Genomic DNA, 19163 nt, shown 5'->3' on the forward strand with positions numbered 1-19163 from the left:
GGCCTTAAGGTCACTGAATGAAAATTTTAGAACCAAGGGTGGGCTACCTCCCTGTGAGTTGTATGCCAGGACTAAACATGACACCCTATTGCTGAAGACACCGCAGTTCGTGCTCCAACTGTAGGCCATGGGGAAACTAAGCTGGGACTGGACTGCAAGCTCCCATCTGCTGCCTGCTCACACAGTGCCAGAAGGGGCCACATGCAGGCTGCTGGTGGGGTACTGTCCCCAACATTCCTGCGTGGCTGTGGACCCTGTGTGCTGAAATACTGACGCACAAGGCAGGATGGGCCTGATTGTGCAGTAGTTGCTTAGACAATATGGGCAAGAACAATTGGACTTAAGGCCAGCTCCACAAGAGACGTACAAGTACGTCTGGTACTGTAAACCAGACAGCTGTGTCTGGGGAGGTGACTTGTATGGTTCTTCTAGACGGATGTGATGTGCCCGTCAGACGGCCTTCTAAACGTGTGGTGACACCATAGATCACTGTTGTCACCCTCCACTCATGACTGTGAAGCTCCTGAGAACAAGTGACTTCCTGTGGCGTGGTGGCCTGTTTCTTAGCCACACGTGGACACTTACAGTCACCCCCACCGAGTCTCAGAGGTCTTTGCGGAAGAGGGGCAGACATTGCGCAGAATGGAAGAGCACAAGAGGTCAGGTCGTGTTACAGTTTTCTCAGAGATTGAAACATCCCATCCTTCCAGAAGCTCCTCAAGCAGGAAGATAAATAACTCAAACCAGCCTCAGGAAGTCCCTGAAACTGACCAGATTCAGCAGGCCCCTCCCTGCTAGAGTGAGCCATAAAGCTGAGCACTCCTCTGAGACTTGCAGAACAAAGCTGCAGGAAGATGCTGAGACCTGGCCTGGGAGAAGCAGAAACCAGCCGAGCTGCCTGGAAGAGGGTTAGGCCACCTGGACACCTGGAAGGATGCTCTCCAACCTGTGCAGCTGCCTGCAGGCCGTGCAGTTTCCTCTGGGTTTCCAGCATTGTGAACTGTCACTCATACTCGGGTGGGCTTTGGTGTTCTTCTTGTACCCCCACACCAGGATGGAACCTGGGGCATCCAAGTAGCTGAAACCATGTTGGCCCAAATCTGCCAGGGCAACAACATTCAGGCCTGACCAACATAGTCGTGACAAAACCAGCAAGAGGCTGTCTCATAAAGTCACAGCCCTACTGACAATATTGGGCCCTCCAGAACTAGAGTAAGAAAACCATCAGGTGCTGACCGCATGCCAACCCCACAGCATAGCCCACAAACCTGGCCCAGGCCGACACACACAACCACACCAAGCCATACGATATCTTGTTGCAACAGACACATCCCCTTGTGCACCCTGGAAGCCACAACAGGAACTGTGGTGTCACGAAGCACGCGTCACACGAACACCAGGTTCCACACACTCACAGTCGTCTTGTCTGATGTTTTCTGAGATGGTCTTGTGTAGCCAGGCTTCCTATGAAACCAAGGATGATCTTGAACTTCTGATCTTCTTGCTGCTTTGTCTAGAATGCTGGGATCACAGGCTTGTGTCACCGGGCCCAGTGTATGTGGTGCTGGAGAGCCAACCCTGAGCCACCATGCATGCTGGATAGGCAATACTTGCAGAAACTGAGCCCCAGTCCCCAAATCTTGTGCATGAGTACGAGTGTGTGCGTAGGCCAGGGGTCAACCTGCCTCACATTCCAGTACTGGGGTTACAGGCAAAGGCCACCAAATCTGCCTTTTTCATTTTTTTGGCAGGGTCTCATTATATAGCTATGGTTGACCTGGAACTTGCTATATGGTCCAGTCTGGCCCCAGCTCACAAAGATCTGCCTGCTTCTACCTCCTGAGTCCTGGGATTAAAGTTATATGCCACTATGCCTGATTTTACATACCTGGCTTGTTTATTGGGGTTCTGGGAATCAAAGTCAGGTTTTCAAAGCAATACGAACAGCTGAGCTGTCTCTCCAGGCTCCGCCCCTAATCATTCATTTGTCCGTGCTTCAGATGAAAGGCAGGCTGGGTAAGCACTCTGTCGCTGAGCTACACTCCCAGCCCCACAGCTGTCTCACAACAGTCACCCACAGTCACTGTATCCCACAAGTGCGGAGTCACAATCTGCTGCTTTGCACACACCTGCAGATTTACTTACAGTCACTGGGGTCTACTCTCACGCCCCTGGGGCTTCTGGATCAAGCTTACAGTACACAGACTCATCCAGTGGTACCATTATTCCCTTCTCCCCACTCTGGGGAAAGGAAAAGATTCCTATACTTCTGTTCCCATGATAAATTGGGGGCCAGATGGGCACCCTCAGCCTGGCCTCCCCAGGGGTCCTAGAGCAGATTTGAAGGGTGGAGCCCAAACACCCCCAGGCCAACTCAGAGAGGGGGTTTCCATGGTGATTCTTCCCAAGGGAACTTGGGCTCACATGGTCCCAGCTGCAGCTGCTGAGAAGGGAGGCCATGGGGGAGGGGCAGTGCACAAAGGTGGGGGAGGGGCACTGCATCCTACCCCCTCCCCAGTCCCTAATTAGATTCCAGATGGCAGATGGGCCCCACCCCCTTTTCCAGGACAAAGACAAGGAGGGGTCTGCCTGTGGGGTCCTGGTCACTCTGTCCTACCTCCTGGGCCTGGCAGATTCCCTAAGTCTTCTTACTGTTAGTAATGTCTCCAGTCAAGGGGGTGGCTCAGCTGGTAAAGGCAGTTGGTGCCAAGGCTGACCGTCTGATTTTGATCCCTGGGACCCACAAGGTGAAAGGAGAAAACCAATTCCCACATTTGCTCTAGTGTTCACACATACAGGGGCACATGCGTGCCTGTTCACACATACACAAAGAATAGTGAAATAGAAGTAATCCCTCACACTGATGGGTGAGGGACCAGGCTCAGAGAAATAAAGCCGGGTGACCAATAAGGAAGAGAGAGAACCAAAGCTTCAGAAGGAATGATGGCAGGGGGCGGAGACAACAGTGAGGGGCAGGTGTCACATGGGGTGGGGACACTCACCTTGATGGTCTTTGTCTGCAATTTGAGGCCATTGAGGGTGTTGATGGCTTTGTCTGCATCATTGGGGTCAGAGTAGTTCACAAACCCATAGCCCAGGCTCTGCCCTGTGGGAGGACAGAAGAGTGACTTCTCTAGTCTGCCCAGTGTCCCCAGCACACCTTGCCAGACTCCAGCTTCCCACTCGGATTTATCCTCCCTATGTGTTCCCTAGAGAACCACTTGGCTCCATCCATCCTGAGTTACCCCATCTAGGTCACACTAGTTTTTCCAAGGGTACTTCCTCCCTGCCTGCCACCGGAGGCCACACACAGAAAGAGTCCCACACCTGTGATCTTATCCCGAACCAACTTGCAGGATTCGATGTCCCCAATGCTGCCGAAGAGACTCTTGAACTCGTCCTGTGTCATGTTCTGGGGTAGGTAGTTGACGATGAGGTTGGTCTTGCTGTCATCAGTGGCTCCATTTGTCCCAAGGAGTGGCCCGTTGGGCAGGGCCGGGCCGGCCGGCCCCCCCCCAACCTGAGACTCCATGGCCCCCAGTATCTGCTGGAGAAAACAGGTCGCACCCGCTCAGTCCCCATCACTGAAAAGAGGGATTTGGGGGATGAATTAGGCATAGGCATGTCTAATATGGTATGAACTTAGTCAAAGGAGGGGATGACAGTTTTCATTGGGTTTTGTTTGTTCATTGGTTTGTTCTTTTTTGGGGGCGGGGTTTCTCTGTGTAGCCCTGCCTGTCCTGAAATTCACTCTGTAGACCAAGCTAGTCTCAAACTCAGAGTCCCCTTGCCTCTGCCTCCCGAGTGCTGGGATTAGCTGTTTGGTGGTCTCTTTGATTTGGAGATTTTCTGGCTGTGTAGCCTAGGCTGACCTTGAATTCACTGTGCAGCTCAGTCTGGGTACACGATATTTGTTGAGACACTGGCTTACTACATAGACCATGCTGGTCTTGAACCCACAGAGACTCACCTGCCTCTGCTAGGATGACAGGTGTATTCATTCGTCTTCTTCTGTGAGTTATTTATGGTGAAGGAGAGGCAGCACAGCAGGTAAATGTGTCGTCAGGCCTAAAGTCTGAGCTCTGTCTCCAGAGTCCAATAAATAAATTCCATAAAGTTGTCCTATGACCTCCACAAGTAGACCATGACATGTGTGCACTACACATGTACACAAACTAAAAAGTTTAAATGTAATACATTTTAAAATTAATTTTTAAAAAAAGCGCTGGGTGGTGGTGGAGCACACCTTTAATCCCAGCACTGGGAAGGCAGAGGCAGGCGGATCTCTGAGTTCCAGGCCAGTCTGGTCTATAAGAGCTAGTTGTAGGACAACCATGGCTACATAGAGAAATTCTATCTTGAAAACCCAAAATAAATAAAATAAACGCTTTATGTGGCTAATTATAAATGCTTTATAAGTATCTTACCTGTGTATAATACCAACACTGAAGAGGCCTGAACTAAACACTCAGACCTGGGCCTTCTTTTTTTTCTCTCTCTCTTTTGGCAGGGTTTCATGAAACCCAGACTGGTCTCAACCTTTGAACTTCTGATTTTCCTGCCTCTACCTCCAAGGTGATGAGATTACAAGAGTATGCCATCACACTCCAGACCCCGTCTTAAAACTGAATCCAAATATGGTATGAGGGAAGCAGATGTGCCTAAGATGGGTGAGTCTACTCCCTAACCCGTCAGCTATGGTCTGGATAGGCTGCAGTGTGCCCACAGAGGTGTGGATGTGCTGGGCCTAGGGGGCTAAGCTGGGAAGTGGCAGACCCTTTAAGAAGGTGGGCCTAGTGGGAAGTAATTAGGTTGCTGGCAGGGACCGATGTCCTCCAGGGACCCTGGCCAGTTCCCTCAAGAGTAGGTTGTTTGGGACTGGAAAGTGACACACAGTTGAGCGTTTGATTTCTTCAGTCATCGGGGTCTGTCAGGTGGCTCACGACTACCTGTGACTCCAGCTTCAGGGGACAGGGGTGTCTCACTGGGCCACCCCTGACCCCTTTCAGACTTTGTGTGGAAAGACCATCCCATGTGCCTGGCCTCTGAACACAGCAGTTTCTTCTTCCTTTGCTTTCCTGTCCTTCAGAAGGGAGCCAGCACATGCCACCAGGGATGGCATGGTGGCACCTCCACTTCCACTTCTCTGCCTTACTGTGATCCAACCAAGGGGCTCCTAGAGGATGAACTGATGGGGCCACCTACTCTGAGACCTTCAACCTCCGAAGCAAAGCTAAGAAAATCTCTTTTGTAGCCTGACATGGTAGCACATGCCTGTAATCCTAGCAGCAGGGAGGCTGAGGCAGGAGGATTGCCGCAGTTTATGGTGAGCAGGGCTGCACAGTGAGGCCCTAACGGAAACAAAACCGCCCTCAGAGTGCTTTCTTTATTCCTAAAGTTCAAGCCTTTGCATTTTATTTGTTAATTGCGTGTGCAGCACGCAAGTGCCAGGGCACACATCTGGAGGTCAGAGGACAACTTGGGAGCCAGGGGTCAAGCTCAGGTGGGTCAGGGTTGGCATCCTTTGCCCGCAGAACCAGCTCACTCATCCTTCTTTTCTTTCTTTGGTGTTTGCCTGCACGTACATCTGTGTGAAACTGGGGTTACTGTGAGCTGCCATGTGGATGCTGGGAATTAAACCCAGGTCCTCTGCAAAAGCAGCCAGTGCTCTTGACCACTCAGTCATCTCTCTCCAGCCCCACTCTTCTTTTTTTCAATTTATTTATCATGTATACAGTGTTTTGCCTGCATGTATGCCTGCAGGCCAGAAGAGGGCACCAGATATCATTACAGATGGTTGTGAGCCACCATGTGGTTGCTGGGAATTGAACTCATGACCGCTGGAAGAGCAGCCAGTGCTCTTAATCTCTGAGCCATCTCTCCAGCCCCCTCACTCTTTTCTTTATAAACATTCAGCTTCAAGTATTTTGTCACAGCAAGAGAAACTGAGGAGCGACTTCATCTAAACAAGCGAGCAGCTGAAATCAACTTGGGACTTTTCAGAGCAAAGGAGCAAAGAAGGAAAAGTAGTTGCAGCCTTCGTGGTGGTGTATACTTTTAATCCCAAAATTTAGGAGGCTAGCCTTGTCGACATATCAACTTTTAGATTAACCAGAACTACACAGAGATCCTGTTTTTTTTTTTTTAAATTTTTATTTATTATGTATTCAGTGTTCTGCCTGTATGTATTCCTGCAGGCCAGAAGAGGGCACCAGACCTCATTACAGATGGTTGTGAGCCACCATGTGGTTGCTGGGAATTGAACTCAGGACCTTTGGAAGAGCAGGCAAAGCTCTTAACCACTGAGCCATCTCTCCAGCCCAGAGATCCTGTTTTAAAGACAGAGGGAAGAAAAAGAAATAAAAAATTCAAACCAAAACAAAAACTGGAAATGTAACAATATTAGTAACCTTAAGGCCACAGCCAAGTCCTCTCTAATAGGATTTGTTTTTCTTCTCCGACCAGAAGTAACCCCCTCTGAAGTGTGTTAATATTCTTTCTTTCCTGCATAATTTCCCTATTAGTTATTTACCCCATAATTTCTCTGTGAGCTATTTGTTTTGAATTTCTTTCTTCCTTTTCTTCTTGTAATGACCCCGCATTGGGCACCAAATGAAGCATAATTAATAAAAACTCAGAGAGAGAAATTGGGGTTCAACATGAAGGTCAGAAAAGCAAAATAGCCAGCCACTGGCTCTTGCTTTGACCTCAATCTGAAAATGACGATCCTGCCTCCAGGAAACCTCAGAATGAGACTGTGTCTGAGAGCTGTCTCCTCCCATCTTACAGTCCTCTCTAGTTCTGGCATTAAAGGTGTGCACCACTACTGCCTGGTTTCTGTGGCAAGCTGGTGCGGCTACTGGGATTAAAGGTGTGTGTCGCTGCTGCCTGGTCGGTAAGGCTGGCCAGTGTGGCTGTTTTACTTTTCTTATCCTCAGGCAAGTTTTGTTTATTAAAATAAAATGAAATGCCACTACTTCTTCTTTTTTTCTTTTGTAAAACATAAAACATCTACAAAGAATGACTTTTATTTCTTAATTTTTAGACTGTATCTGTCACTTTTTGTGGAGACTGGGAGCCCATCGCAAGGGTCCTGATTTCCTGGGGTTAAAGAAATGCTTAAAACAAAAAAAGCTAATTAGGGTGTGGTGGCGCACCTTTAATTCCAGCACTGGGAGGCAGAGGCAGGTGGATCTCTGTGGGTTCAGTGTCATTCTGAATAACAGGCTACCTGTGAACTCCAAAGTAAAAAACAGAGAAAGGGGGGCAGGACAGTTCGTGTGTGTGTGTGTGTGTGTGTAATTCCAACACCTAGGAGACTGAGGCAAGAGTACCCATAAACTCAAGACCAATTTGAGCTACACAGACCCCATATCAAAAAGTCAAAAACAAGCCGAGCAGTGGTGGCGCACACCTTTAATCCCAGCACTCGGGAGGCAGAGGCAGGTGGATCTCTGTGAGTTCGAGGCCAGCCTGGTCTACAGAGCTGGTTTCAGGACAGACTCTAAAACTACAGCAAAACCCTGTCTCAAAAAACAAACAAAAAAACAGGGAGTTAGAGAGACGGCTCAGTGGCTAAGAGCAGATCCTGCTCTGAAAGACCCAGGTTCAATTCCCAGCACCACAGGGCAGCTCACAGCCATTTGCAACTCGATTTCCAAGGGACCTGACACCCTCTTTTGGCTTCTAGGGGTTCTGGTACATTTGGTACATGAACTCATACAGGCACACAGATATACACATAAATACAGAATACATTGATCCTTTTAAAGCCCCAAACAAACAAACAGACAAATAACTAAAGCTTCAAACCTTTCACAGCTCCACAATCGTCTTAGCTACAGATAATTCTTCCCCTAGGGCTGGCAAGATGGCTCAGCAGACAAGGCTTGCCTCCAAGCCTGAAAGCCTGACTTCAATCCCCCAGGATTTATGTGGTAGAAAGCGAGAACCCATTCCTGCAAGTTGCTTTCTTACCTCCTCCACATGTGAACCACGGCACACACATACTAACACATACAATAAATAAATGCTAAACAGCCAGGCTGTGGTGGTACATGCCTTTAACCACAGCACTGGGGGTTAGAGGCAAGCGGATCTCTCTCTCTCTTTTTTTTAATTTATTTATTTATTATGTATACAATATTCTGTCTGTGTGTATGTCTGCAGGCCAGAAGAGGCACCAGACCTCTGTGAGCCACCATGTGGTTGCTGGGAATTGAACTCAGGACCTTTGGAAGAGCAGGCAATGCTCTTAACCACTGAGCGATCTCTCCAGCCCCCGCAAGCGGATCTCTTAAATTCAAGGCCAACTTGGTCTGTAAACCAAGTTTCAGGATAGCCACTGCGGTTACACAGAGAAACCCTGTCTCAAGAAACTAAAAGAGAGATAATAAATACTAAACAATTTTAAAGTGCAATTGAGAGATTTTTCCTACGCGAGCTTTACCAGTTAAGATGATTTTGTGCAGAAGTTGGAGGTGGTGTGGTGGCACAGACACGAGCCCCAAAGCCCTTGGGGGCAGAGGCTGAAGGTCCAGCATAATCCTCTCCTAAAAGAGAGTTCAAGGCCAACCTGGGCTACCTGAGATCCTGCTCCCCCCCCCCCAAAAAAAAGTAAAGAGAAAAAGAAAATGGGCCAGTAAGATGGCTCAGTGGGTAACGGCACTTGCCTCAAAAACCTGATAGCCTGAGTTTGATCCTCAGATCCTACATTGAAATGAGAGAATCAAGGCTCTCAGTTTGATCTCCAACAGTTAAAATTTTTTTAAAAAGCAGCATTTTATTTTGATCTAGATTTATCATTTCAGCAGGGATTGAACCTGAGTTCACTGCATGCTGAAGAAATACCATGGCACACTGTGGTATTTCTCTTGCCATTTTGTTTTCTTTTTGAGTGGTCTCATACAGACCAAAGTAGCCCAGGATGACCTTGAACTCATGAAGCTTTGAGTGCTGGGATTTGGGGCAGACACCATCACACTAGGTTGCTAGTATGATCTATGGACAGAATTCAGTGCTTTCTGCACGGCAGGCAAGCACTCTACCAACTGAGCGGTGTCCCAAACCTTCCCCACCTTTTTTTAAAAAAATGATTTATTTATTTTATGTGCATTGGTGTGAAGATATCAGATCCTGGAACAGACAGTTGTGAGCTGTCAAGTGGGTGCTGGGAATTGAACCTGGGTCCTCTGGAAAAACAGCCAGCGCTCTTAACTGCTGAGCTACCTCTCCAGTCCTCCCCCACCACACACACCTTTTAAGATGGGTCTTATTAGCTGTCTAAGGTGTCCTCAGATTTGCAAACCTCAAAACTCCCAAAGAGCTAGGATCATAACTGGCTAGTATTTACATAACTAGTAAATTTTGGACTCAGTATGGTGGCACAAATGTTTAATACCAGAACTCAGGAGCAGACGCAGATGGATCTCTGTGAGTTCCAGGCTAGCCTGGTCTACACAGGGAATTCCAAGGCAGCAGGGTTAAACAGTAAGACCCCATCTCAAACATTCTTTTAACCATATTTTGTCTTTAATTTTTCAGTGTTGTTTATTTGCTTATATGTGTGGGTGCATGCACCCCATGACTAATGAAATGGTCGGAGGATAACTTGTTGGAGTCGGTTCTTTTCTTACACCATGTGGGTACTGGAGATTGAACTCAGATTGCCAGACTTAACTGCAAGCACCTGCTAGCCATCTCACCAGCCTGGTCATGCATATTTTAATTGTATTTGTTTGCATTGCTTAATTTAGTTTGCTGATATGTTTTGTTCATTGGGAACTGGGAATCGAACCCAGAGCTAAGCTTACTCTACCAGGCAAGTGCTGTACCCTTAGTTCCCCATCTACTCAACAATTCTCATGTTTATGCTTGAGAGTATAATTCAGCTTGATACTTAACCAGTGTGTCAGTCTTTTGACACTGGACATGATGTTACTGTCTACAAGTTCACACTGAAGAACCACACAATCTTTAACAAAACGTGCTCCCCTCCCCGAATCCGATGTTTATTTGAAGGCAGGATCTCAAAATGTAGAGCAGGATACCCTTGAATTTAGAGACCCACTGGCCTTCTGCCTCCTGAGTTCTGGGGTTAATGATGTGTGCCAGCATGTCAGGAAAAACTTCCTGTTTTAAATAGGGTTATGATTTTGTGTTGGGCCAACTTTGCAGCTCCTTGTGGCCACCCCACCGGCTGCGAATTGACACATTTAGACGACGGGAGCTAATTCTCCTAGGATAGGTGAGAAGTCTAAGGCTCAAAGACCATAGGAAGTTAGTGAGTCACACAGCACGTTAGTGCTGGAACTAGACCTCAGATGTGGATCTCCCTCCACTGAAGGACATGTTCGCTTTCTCTAGGTGAGATCGCAGTCACTAAGGTTGTACGGCTTTGACACTCAGTTGATGTCTCTGAATATACCCCTTAGATTCTTGAGACTCTGTTTTCCCCTGCAGCAAAAATCAAAACAGTTGGAGTTGAAGAGATGGGAATCACACTGAGGTTCTGCACAGAACCTCAGTGTGATTCCCAGCACCCACATGGTGTCTCACAACCATCTGTAACTCCAGTCCTGAGGATCTGACACTTTTTTCAGGCCTCTAGGCACTGAACTCATGTGATGATAAACACTCATACAAGAAGAAAGAAAGAGAGAAAGAAAGAACAAAAGAAAGAAAAAAAAAGAAAGAAAGAAAGAAAGAAAGAAAGAAAACCAAAGCAGTTGGTAATGACTCTGATGGGAGGGCTGTGTAAACCAGGTCTTGGTTCAGCTAGAAAGAGGGCTGGGATCTATTGGTAGTGTCTGCCATGCACACCAGAAGGCAAAGTGGCCAGCATTGCCTCCAGCTCTTCTGAGAAGTCGTGGCAAGGAAGGAGACTTCAAGATGGTTCCACAGGTAACGGTGCTTGCTGCCAGGACTGAGAACCTGAGTTCAATCCCAGGGCCCACAAGATGAGAACCAACTCCTTAAAGTCGTCCTCTGACCTTTCCACACTAACACTAGTACACACCCATACTAAATAACTGGGAAAGAACAGATGAAAGAAAGAAGAAAAGAAAGAAAGAAAGGAAGGAAGGAAGGAAGGAAGAAAAGGAGAGAGAATGTGTGTGTTTAACAGTGACCAAAGCTTGGCTGGGGATAATGTTCAGGGTATAGTGCTTGCCCAGCATGTGAGGTAGGGTTTAGTTCCTAGGACTGACGAAAGGAGGGGATTTTTATAATCTTATCGCGGTGTGTTGGCTTACCCCTCTAATCCCTGTAGCCTTGTACAGAGGAAGTGAGGCAAGATCACCACTGCAGCTCAGGGCTAGCCTGGGTTACAGAGAGTCGAGGATGGTGGCACGTGGCTATAAAGGAAGCACTAGGGAGATGGAGACAGGAAGATCAGAAGTTCAAGGGCATCCTCATCAGCACAAACCAATTCAAGGCCAGCCTGGGTCAAAGGAGAGCCTCTATCAAAAATATAAAATGAACTGGGCGTGGGGCATGTACCTTTATCCCAGCACTTGGGAGGCAAAGGCAGGTGGATGGATCTCTGTGAGCCAGCCTGGTCTACATAGTAAGTTCTAGGCCGGCCACAGCTATGTAGTGAGACCCTGTCTGAAAACAAAGAAACAAACAAAATTTAAACTGGGGAGCAGCAGTCCCCTAGGGCTCTGTGTGTGAAATGGCAGCAGTGCCTAGCCTGTTTCGGATGGACCTGCAAGACAGCACAGTGATCCAGCCCCTGGTGGCATGGACGCTGGCTCACCAGAAGCCACACTCACTGTGGTCAGTTATAGAGGAAACTGGAGAGTCCTTCTTATTTTAAAGTAAGGGCACCTTCCATGGAGCCTAAAACCTGAGTTCCTTCCCTGGAACTCACGCAGAGGAAGAACCAACTGTCTCAAGCTGTCCTCTGACCGCCACATAGGGGTGCATGCCAACACTCCACAATCTCACTCACAGTAAATAAATCAAATATAAAGTAAATAAATTTGCCCGAGCTATGCATAGTGGCTCATACATGTAATCCTTGCACTTGAAAGTCTGACGGAGGAGTATGAAAAGTTTAAGGTTAGGGCGGTGGTGGCGCACGCCTTGAATCCCAGCCCCCAGGAGGCAGAGGCAGGTGGATCTCTTTGAGATCGAGGCCAGCCTGGTCTACAAGAGCTAGTTTCAGGACAGGTTCCAAAGCCACAGATAAATCTTGTCTAAAAAAAAAAAAAAAAAAAGAAAGAAAGAAAAAAAAGTTTGAGGTTAACCTGGCTATGTAATGACTTAAAGCCAGTATGGTAGATATAGCAAAGTCCTACTACCCCACCCAGAAAAAAAAAATTATGCTGGGCATGGTGGCACACACCTTTAACTCCAGAACGAGGCAGCTAGAAGCAGGTGAATCTCTGTGAGCTTTTCCAGGCCAGCCAGTACTACAAACTGAAACCTTGTCTCCAAAGCCCACATGCAGTATAAAAATGGTGGCTGGAGAGGCATCTTAGCAGTTAGTTTGTTTCCACAGGATGGCCCACAGCTGTATCTCTAGTTTCAGTGTATCCACGGCTTTCTCCCGGCCTCTAGACCCCGTGCACCCCGCCAGGCACCAGGTATGCACACAAACATGCCTATAGTCAACACACACATATTATAAATAAATCTTAAAAATCAAATGTTTGAGACCAGGCGGTGGTGGCACATTTCTTTAATCTCGGCACTTGGGAGGCAGAGGCAGTGGCAGGTGGATCTCAGTGAGTTTGAGGCCAGCCTGGTATACAAAGTGAATTCCAAGACAGCCAGACTGTTATACAGAGAAACTCTCTCTCAAAAATCCAACTAACCAACCAACTAAACAAACAAGCAAACAAAAACAAATTTTTGATGTAGGTGTTGAGGTCTTGGGCCCAGAGTTTAACTCAAGCATTCACGTGAAGGTGGAAGGAAAGAACGGACCCCACAACATTGTCCCCTTGCCTTCATAAACACCTGCTGCGGCACACAGATGCCCATTATAACCACACACACGCTAACAAAGTTAAGTTTTTGAAAGTGGTTGGTGAGGGAGTTGCGATGTGCCAGCCCACACTGCCCAGCTGTGCATCCTCAGATCTGCTCCCTAAAGTTTCTTGGACTCCGGGCCACACTGTTGAACCTCAGATTACGGATGCAGCAACCTGAGGAAGAATTTAAAGCCCTGTGTTAGGGCAGCTGGGCAGCATACTGAGATCAGTTAGTAAAGTCTGCTATGGGCTTAGTTGTGAGAAGTGGAAGTAGATTTGTAAGGTTCATGCCCCTGCCTCAGCAGTATTATTTACAACCATCCCATGAGTCCACACACAACTGGTTCTCTCCTTTTGCCTTGTGGGCCCCAGGTATCGAACTCAGGTCCTTGGGTTGGTGGCAAGAGCCTTGACTTGTTGTGCCTTCTGGTTCTCCTGGTTCCTGACCTTGAACTTCTTTCTGAGTCTCCACTCTCACAAACTGGGATTAGCATGCCCTATTAGAGTGGAGCTGGGAATCCATTCCAGGTTTTGTTACATGCCAAGAAGCATTTACCCCAGCTGAGCTGCAAACCCTGCCCTTGGGGTAGCTCCTAAAGTCTTGACTTAAAAGGTCTTTAGTTACCTCCCCTGTGCTGTGGAGGCAGATGTGCTCCATCAGGCCCCACTGCCTTTCAGTCTCTAAAAGGTTGACACCAGACTGGGTGTAGTTCAGAGGCAGGGCACTCACTCCCTCACACAAGCAAGGCCCTGGGCATCTTGAGTACAATAGGGTGAGGGAAAGGGTGTCATAGAGCGTCAATTCTGATGGCCAATCAGCTGAGAGTGGCTACCCACAATCATCTGCTCAGAGTACTCCAAAGCCATTTAGTCTCTGGAGGAACATGTTCTGCATTGATTAAATCCTGGGCTTATTAGTAATGCCTGTCATGGGCACAGCAGTCAGATGGTGAACACTGCAGGGTTCCTAATATTCACTCTCCCTCCCTCCCTCTCTTTCAAGATCTCTCTCTCTCCCTCTCTTTCAAGATCTCTCTCTCTCTCAAGACAGGCTTTCTCTGTATTGCCCTGGCATCCTGGAACTCACTCTGTAGTCCAGGCTGGCCTTGGGCTCAGAGATGAGCCTGCCTCTGCCTCCTGAGTTCCAGGATTAAAGATGTGTACAAACATGCCTGATTCGCCTCCCTAATTATTTTATCTATCTATCTATCTATCTATCTATTTACTTACGTTTTTCAAGGCAGGGTTTCTCTGTAGCTTTGGTGTCTGTCCTGGAACTAGCTCTTGTAGACCAGGTTGACCTCAAACTCACAGAGATCTGCCTGCCTCTGCCTCCCAAGTGCTGGGATTAAAGACGTGTGCCGCCACTGCCTGGTTTAGGATTTCCTAATTTTAATACTATATTGACAGCACAGCCTATGTTTTGAGAACCTGCTACCCTGTTCTTTTTTCTTTTTAGGACAGGAATTAGACTCAGGACTCACACATACTAGACAGGTAACTTTGCCACTGAGTCCTAACCCCAGCTTTCTCGTGAGAAACTTTCAGAAATTCTCCCAACATAGAACATTATGAAGGCATTTTCTCCACTGATCTCGTGAGAAAACTGAGTCTCGGTGAAACAGGGATGGCCCCAGGTGAAATGGCAGAACAGAGCCAGTCAGATAGAGATGCCTGCGGCCATGCCCTAGGACCTGTTCTCCATCCCTGGTGTCCACAAACTGCAAGGACAGAGCCAAACCTGCAAGCCGTCCTCTGACCTCCACACACACAAATAAGCAAATTTACAAGTGTAATAAAAATTCAAATCTAGGATCAAAGATCAATAATAACGAGAGCCACAGAGCCCCAACGGCACCTGTGGCAGAGCACACTCTCAGCATGCAGTGCACAGGCCCTGCACAGAGCCCCAGCACCACACAGATGAACAGAAACAGCAAACACAGAATGGCACGGCAGCCCTCAGCTGTAGTTCCCAGGACCTGGAACTCGACACAAAATCAAACCTGCCTTAAAAACTGAACTCAATAAAAAGACAACCCAACATCCGCAGAGCAAGCAGCGCTGAATGCCTGTTTACTTGCAGCAAGTATTGCTTCAGAGCATAGGACATCACGTGTGCTAGGCATGCTGTCTTTAGCCTACTTCCTAGTTTTTGGAGCCCCACTGTGTGTCAGGCATTGAGCATGTGGAATGTGGATTTTTGTTTTGTTTGTTTTGAGACAGGGTCTCATTATGTAGTCCCACTGTCCTGAAACTCCCTGCGTAGACCAGGCTGGCCTTGAACTCAGAGATCTGCCTGCCTCTCCTTTTGAGTGCTGGGATTAAAAGGACTATGCCACCATGTCCAGCTACATGTTTTGAGACTACCAGCACTATACCGAAAATGGAGACCATTTCTCAGATGGAGAAACCAAGGCCAGAGGTAATGGTTTAGTGTTTGCTGTGGAGCCTATCTTAGATAGGCCTGTGTGTGTGTGCTTGTGTGTGTGTGTGCTTGTGTGTGCCACTGCTCCTGTATGGAGGCCAGGGGACAACTTTTGGATGTTAGTTATTTTCTTCCACCATGTGTGTCCTAGAGATGGAAGTCAGGTTGGCACAAGTACCCACTGAGCCATATTGCCAGCTCCAAGTCAGCAGCTGACCCCTGACTTACTGAGCCCTGAGTGTGGAGTTACCTACAGCTGTGCCCCCATGACGGTAGGGGTACCAGGGTGTGCTAGTTCTGCGGGTTTGCTGCCAGCCTGCTCACCTTAGCGCTTCTCCCTCCTCTCCTGCTTGAGCTTAGCTGGGCAGGGCCTGGTGCTCCTTTCACAGCTGAACCTACTGAGCCGCCTAAGCCGATAATGGGGATCGGATTGGCAGAAGCCACACCTGGCCTGTCCTGTAGTAACTGCAGCCTGGGTTGGTGGCACCCCAGCGTTGGAGGGGCCTTGAGGACTGGCCCAGGGCTGACTGAGCAGGACTTCCCCCCTCCCTTCCTGGCCCCTCCTATGGGTCTGTTTCTCTCTCTTGGCTTAACCTTTCCCCTCACTCTTTCTCATTTCCACTGCACCCCCCAGCACCACACCACACACAGCTGAGGTAGGGATTTCTCAAAAGCACACCTAAAGGCACTCGCTCCTCAGACCCCCTTGGCCTCCAGCTGGGCCTCTGGGCTCCAATCACAGTGACAGATGCCTGGATACTGGTGACAATAGGGCATTGAGTGGCTATCTGTGCAGGCAAGTCGGGCCACCACGTGGTGCAGACTGAGCCTCCTATTTCTGAACCCTTTGCCTTCTACTTCTGCTAGGGGCCTCACCGTTTCCATCCCCCTCACTTCCTCCTTCTTGAGAGTCCCCCACCACCACCCATGGGAATTCCAGGCCTTCAAGGGGCTCCAGGTCCTCCTGTAACCTCTGACCACACCCTCTTCTCTTTTACGCATTCTTTTCAAGCAGAACAGAGGAGGGGGAATCAGGGGAGTGCTATATTGCTATAGGGGTCTGAGAGTCCCAAGGAGGCCACACTCCTGTTCTCAGACCTGAATGAGCACCTTGAGGCCCAGAGATGGTAAGGAATCAGCCTGAGGTCACACAGCACGATGAGCCTGTCTTAGGAAGGTTTCGGGGAGGCGGTGGTTCAGTCCCGGGGTCCAAGAGAGAGGAGGCCCAGGATGAACTATTGAGCTTCCCGACCTCCACTGTACTAGCCTCGACTCGAAAAAGAGGCCGGGAACAACACTTGGTGTGCAAAGACACACAGGGAGAGATCTCCGAAGAGCAGAAAAGGTAGGCTGGGCGCGGGGACCAGACAAAGGACGCGCGACGGCGCGGGGAGCTAGTCGCTCAGGGAGGCGGGGGTGGAGCCAGGGTGCGGTGAGCACTGGCCAGCCCCGCCCCGGGACACGCCCGGGTTACCGGGTGGAGGTCCGAGGGCTCGCTCCAGGCCAGGTCCTGGGGGCCTCGGGGCGGGGCCTGAATGGGCGTGGCAGGCAGGGCGTGGCACGTCGGGCGGGGCCGCGAGTTCGGGAGCTGACCAGCTCTGAGACTGCTGAAAGCGAACGCGCGCCGGCCGAGCGGCGAGAGTTGCGGGCGCGTTCAAGGTCACCCCGAGGCCCTGAGCCCTGGCCCGGGGAGGGCGCGTGCAGCAGGCTCGATGGGATGCTGCTGCAGCCCCTCACCCCCTCACCTGGAGGCAGTGGCTAGGGAACAGGAAACCCCTCTCTTGTCGTCCCCCCCCCCCCTCCGCAGCCCCGAGGCCCCGCGCGAGGCTATGGCCTGCGAAGAAGGGCGGAGAGACAAAGAGACCACAGCGGTGGCAGCGAGGCCTCGGGGCGCCCCCTCCTCTCTCCTCCCCGCTTGCCGCAAGGTCGACGGGGCTCGAGGACGAAGATGCCCGCCTCTCGGGCGCGGCTGGGGCCCGGGATAGCGCAATCCGATTACACCCCGCCTCTCCATCCCCCCCCCCCCCCCCCCCCAAAAAAGCTCTCGGAGAATGCCGTGAGGCCCCTGCCCGGACCAACAGAAGGCCACCGCGGCCCGCGTCCTCCTGGGCGGCCTACGGGTCTGGGCCTGGGATGCTGGAAACATCCTCCGCGCCGCGGCCCCTCCCCCACAGTCTTCCAGTGAGGGGCCATCCCGACCCCGGGGTAGCCGAGGGAACCCCGCACACAGCCCAGCTCGCCAATCCTCTCAGGTCAGGCTCTGCTCCCTAGAACTCCGGATGCGACTTTAACCACTCTCAGGCCCGAGGAACGGTCCTACCCCCCCACCCTCAGGCCTAGCTAGGCCTGGTCCTACCCCCCCACCGCGTCTCCGTGGAGCCAGACTCAGCCCCTCCCTCTCGTGTTCATCTCGCAGCGACAAGGGAGTACCTACAGTGACCATTCTTGTGTGCCCGGCGGGCGCGGTCCGTATCGAGGGCGGCTCCGGGGTTCGTGCACTCCTTGGGGGGCGCCCGGTGCTCACGCCGGGGTCCCGCCCGGGCGTCTGCGGTTGCGGACGCTGCAGAGGCGGAGACGGAGGCGGCGGCGCCCTCGAGGGCCGGGACCCGAGCCTGGGGATGCGCGCGCCGACGGTCGGGTCCCCAGCGGCAGGTGGACTGAGGGAGCGGGCGCGCGGTGGAGGACGCCCAGTGCGCGGCCCCGCGGGGCCCGGAGAGGTCGCCCTTCTCAACTAAGATCTCGGCAGTTCTGCGGTGGGCCCTCGGATCGGCCTGTCCCGTGCCGGGTGCCGGGTGCCGGGTGCCGGGAGTCGGGTGTCGGGTCCGCTCCTCTCGCCCGCCCTCCCTCCCTCCCTCCGGCCCGCGCTGCGCGCTCCGCGCTCTGGGTCGCACCGCCGCCGCCCCCAGCCCTTTATAGCGGCAGCTGCCAGCGCCGACGTCGCTCATTGGCTGGGAGGGCGGGTCCCCGCCTCCTCCCGGCTCCCGACGGCGCGGCAGGTGGAAGCGAGTGCGCGCTGGCCGGACTCTGCACGCCGAGAATGAATATGCTGAGGCCTCACATCTCGGCTCCCTCGTCCTGTTTTGACACCGTTCTTGAGTACTCCTTGAGTTTTGCAGATAAAATGGGTTCCCCTCTTCGGTCCAGCACCTAACTCTGAAGTGGTAAAGACAGTTTTCCATGGCCTAAACACAACCAGAAGAAGGTTGGGAAGGGACAAAGACCCAGACCCAGGCTGCTAGATCCGAGGTGAATAGATTTCATCTCCGCATGACTTCTGGTGATATTAGAAATAATACTAGGTGTGGTGAGCCAGGAGGATCGTTGATAATTTGAGAATGGAATGGGCTACACAAGACTCTAAACTGACCTGGGTTACATAGCAAGCTCCAGGCTGCTTAGAAAAATTTTGTTTCTTTAGAAAGTAAAGAAAAAAGACAAAAAAAAAAAAACAGAAAGAAAAAATAGGTGGGCACAATGGCATATGCTGGTAAGGCCAGCTTTGAGAGGTGGAGAGTCAGGGGGATCCGGAGTTCAAGGCCAGCCTGGGCTACATGAGACCCTTTCTCAAAAAAATAAAATATAACAAAAGGAGATATAGCTCAGGAGGAAAAGATTCTTGCCATGAAATCTTGGAAATCTGAGGGCTTTTTGTTTTTGTTTTGTTTTTTGAGACAGGGTTTCTCTGTTTAGTCCTGGATGTCCTGGAACTTGCTTTATAGACCAAGTTCGAGATGGCCTTGAACTCAGAAATCCAT

The 19163-nt window shown here is 50.3% G+C and overlaps 1 protein-coding gene across 3 annotated transcripts in view; it reads right to left on the bottom strand.

Annotated features, from left to right (window-relative positions):
- Elavl3 (ELAV like RNA binding protein 3) overlaps positions 1-18279 on the bottom strand; it is a 36319-nt gene extending 18040 nt beyond the window's left edge. Inside the window, exons 1-3 of one of the 3 annotated variants that reach the window (XM_041656970.1) lie at positions 17843-18279; positions 3328-3544; positions 3003-3106 (exon numbers count right to left, since the gene is read on the bottom strand). In XM_041656970.1, coding sequence (XP_041512904.1) covers positions 3003-3106; positions 3328-3544; positions 17843-17851 — 330 coding nt within the window. In that variant the 5' untranslated portion in view covers positions 17852-18279. Of the gene's footprint in view, positions 1-3002; positions 3107-3327; positions 3548-17842 lie in introns of all 3 variants that reach the window. The other 2 variants (XM_041656969.1, XM_041656971.1) reach the window with 2 other exon arrangements.
- Positions 18280-19163: the final 884 nt, after the last annotated feature.

Source organism: Microtus oregoni, unplaced genomic scaffold (assembly GCF_018167655.1).
Source record: "Microtus oregoni isolate MIOR12 unplaced genomic scaffold, Mior012 000008F_ref0000371, whole genome shotgun sequence".
Lineage (NCBI taxonomy): Eukaryota > Metazoa > Chordata > Mammalia > Rodentia > Cricetidae > Microtus > Microtus oregoni.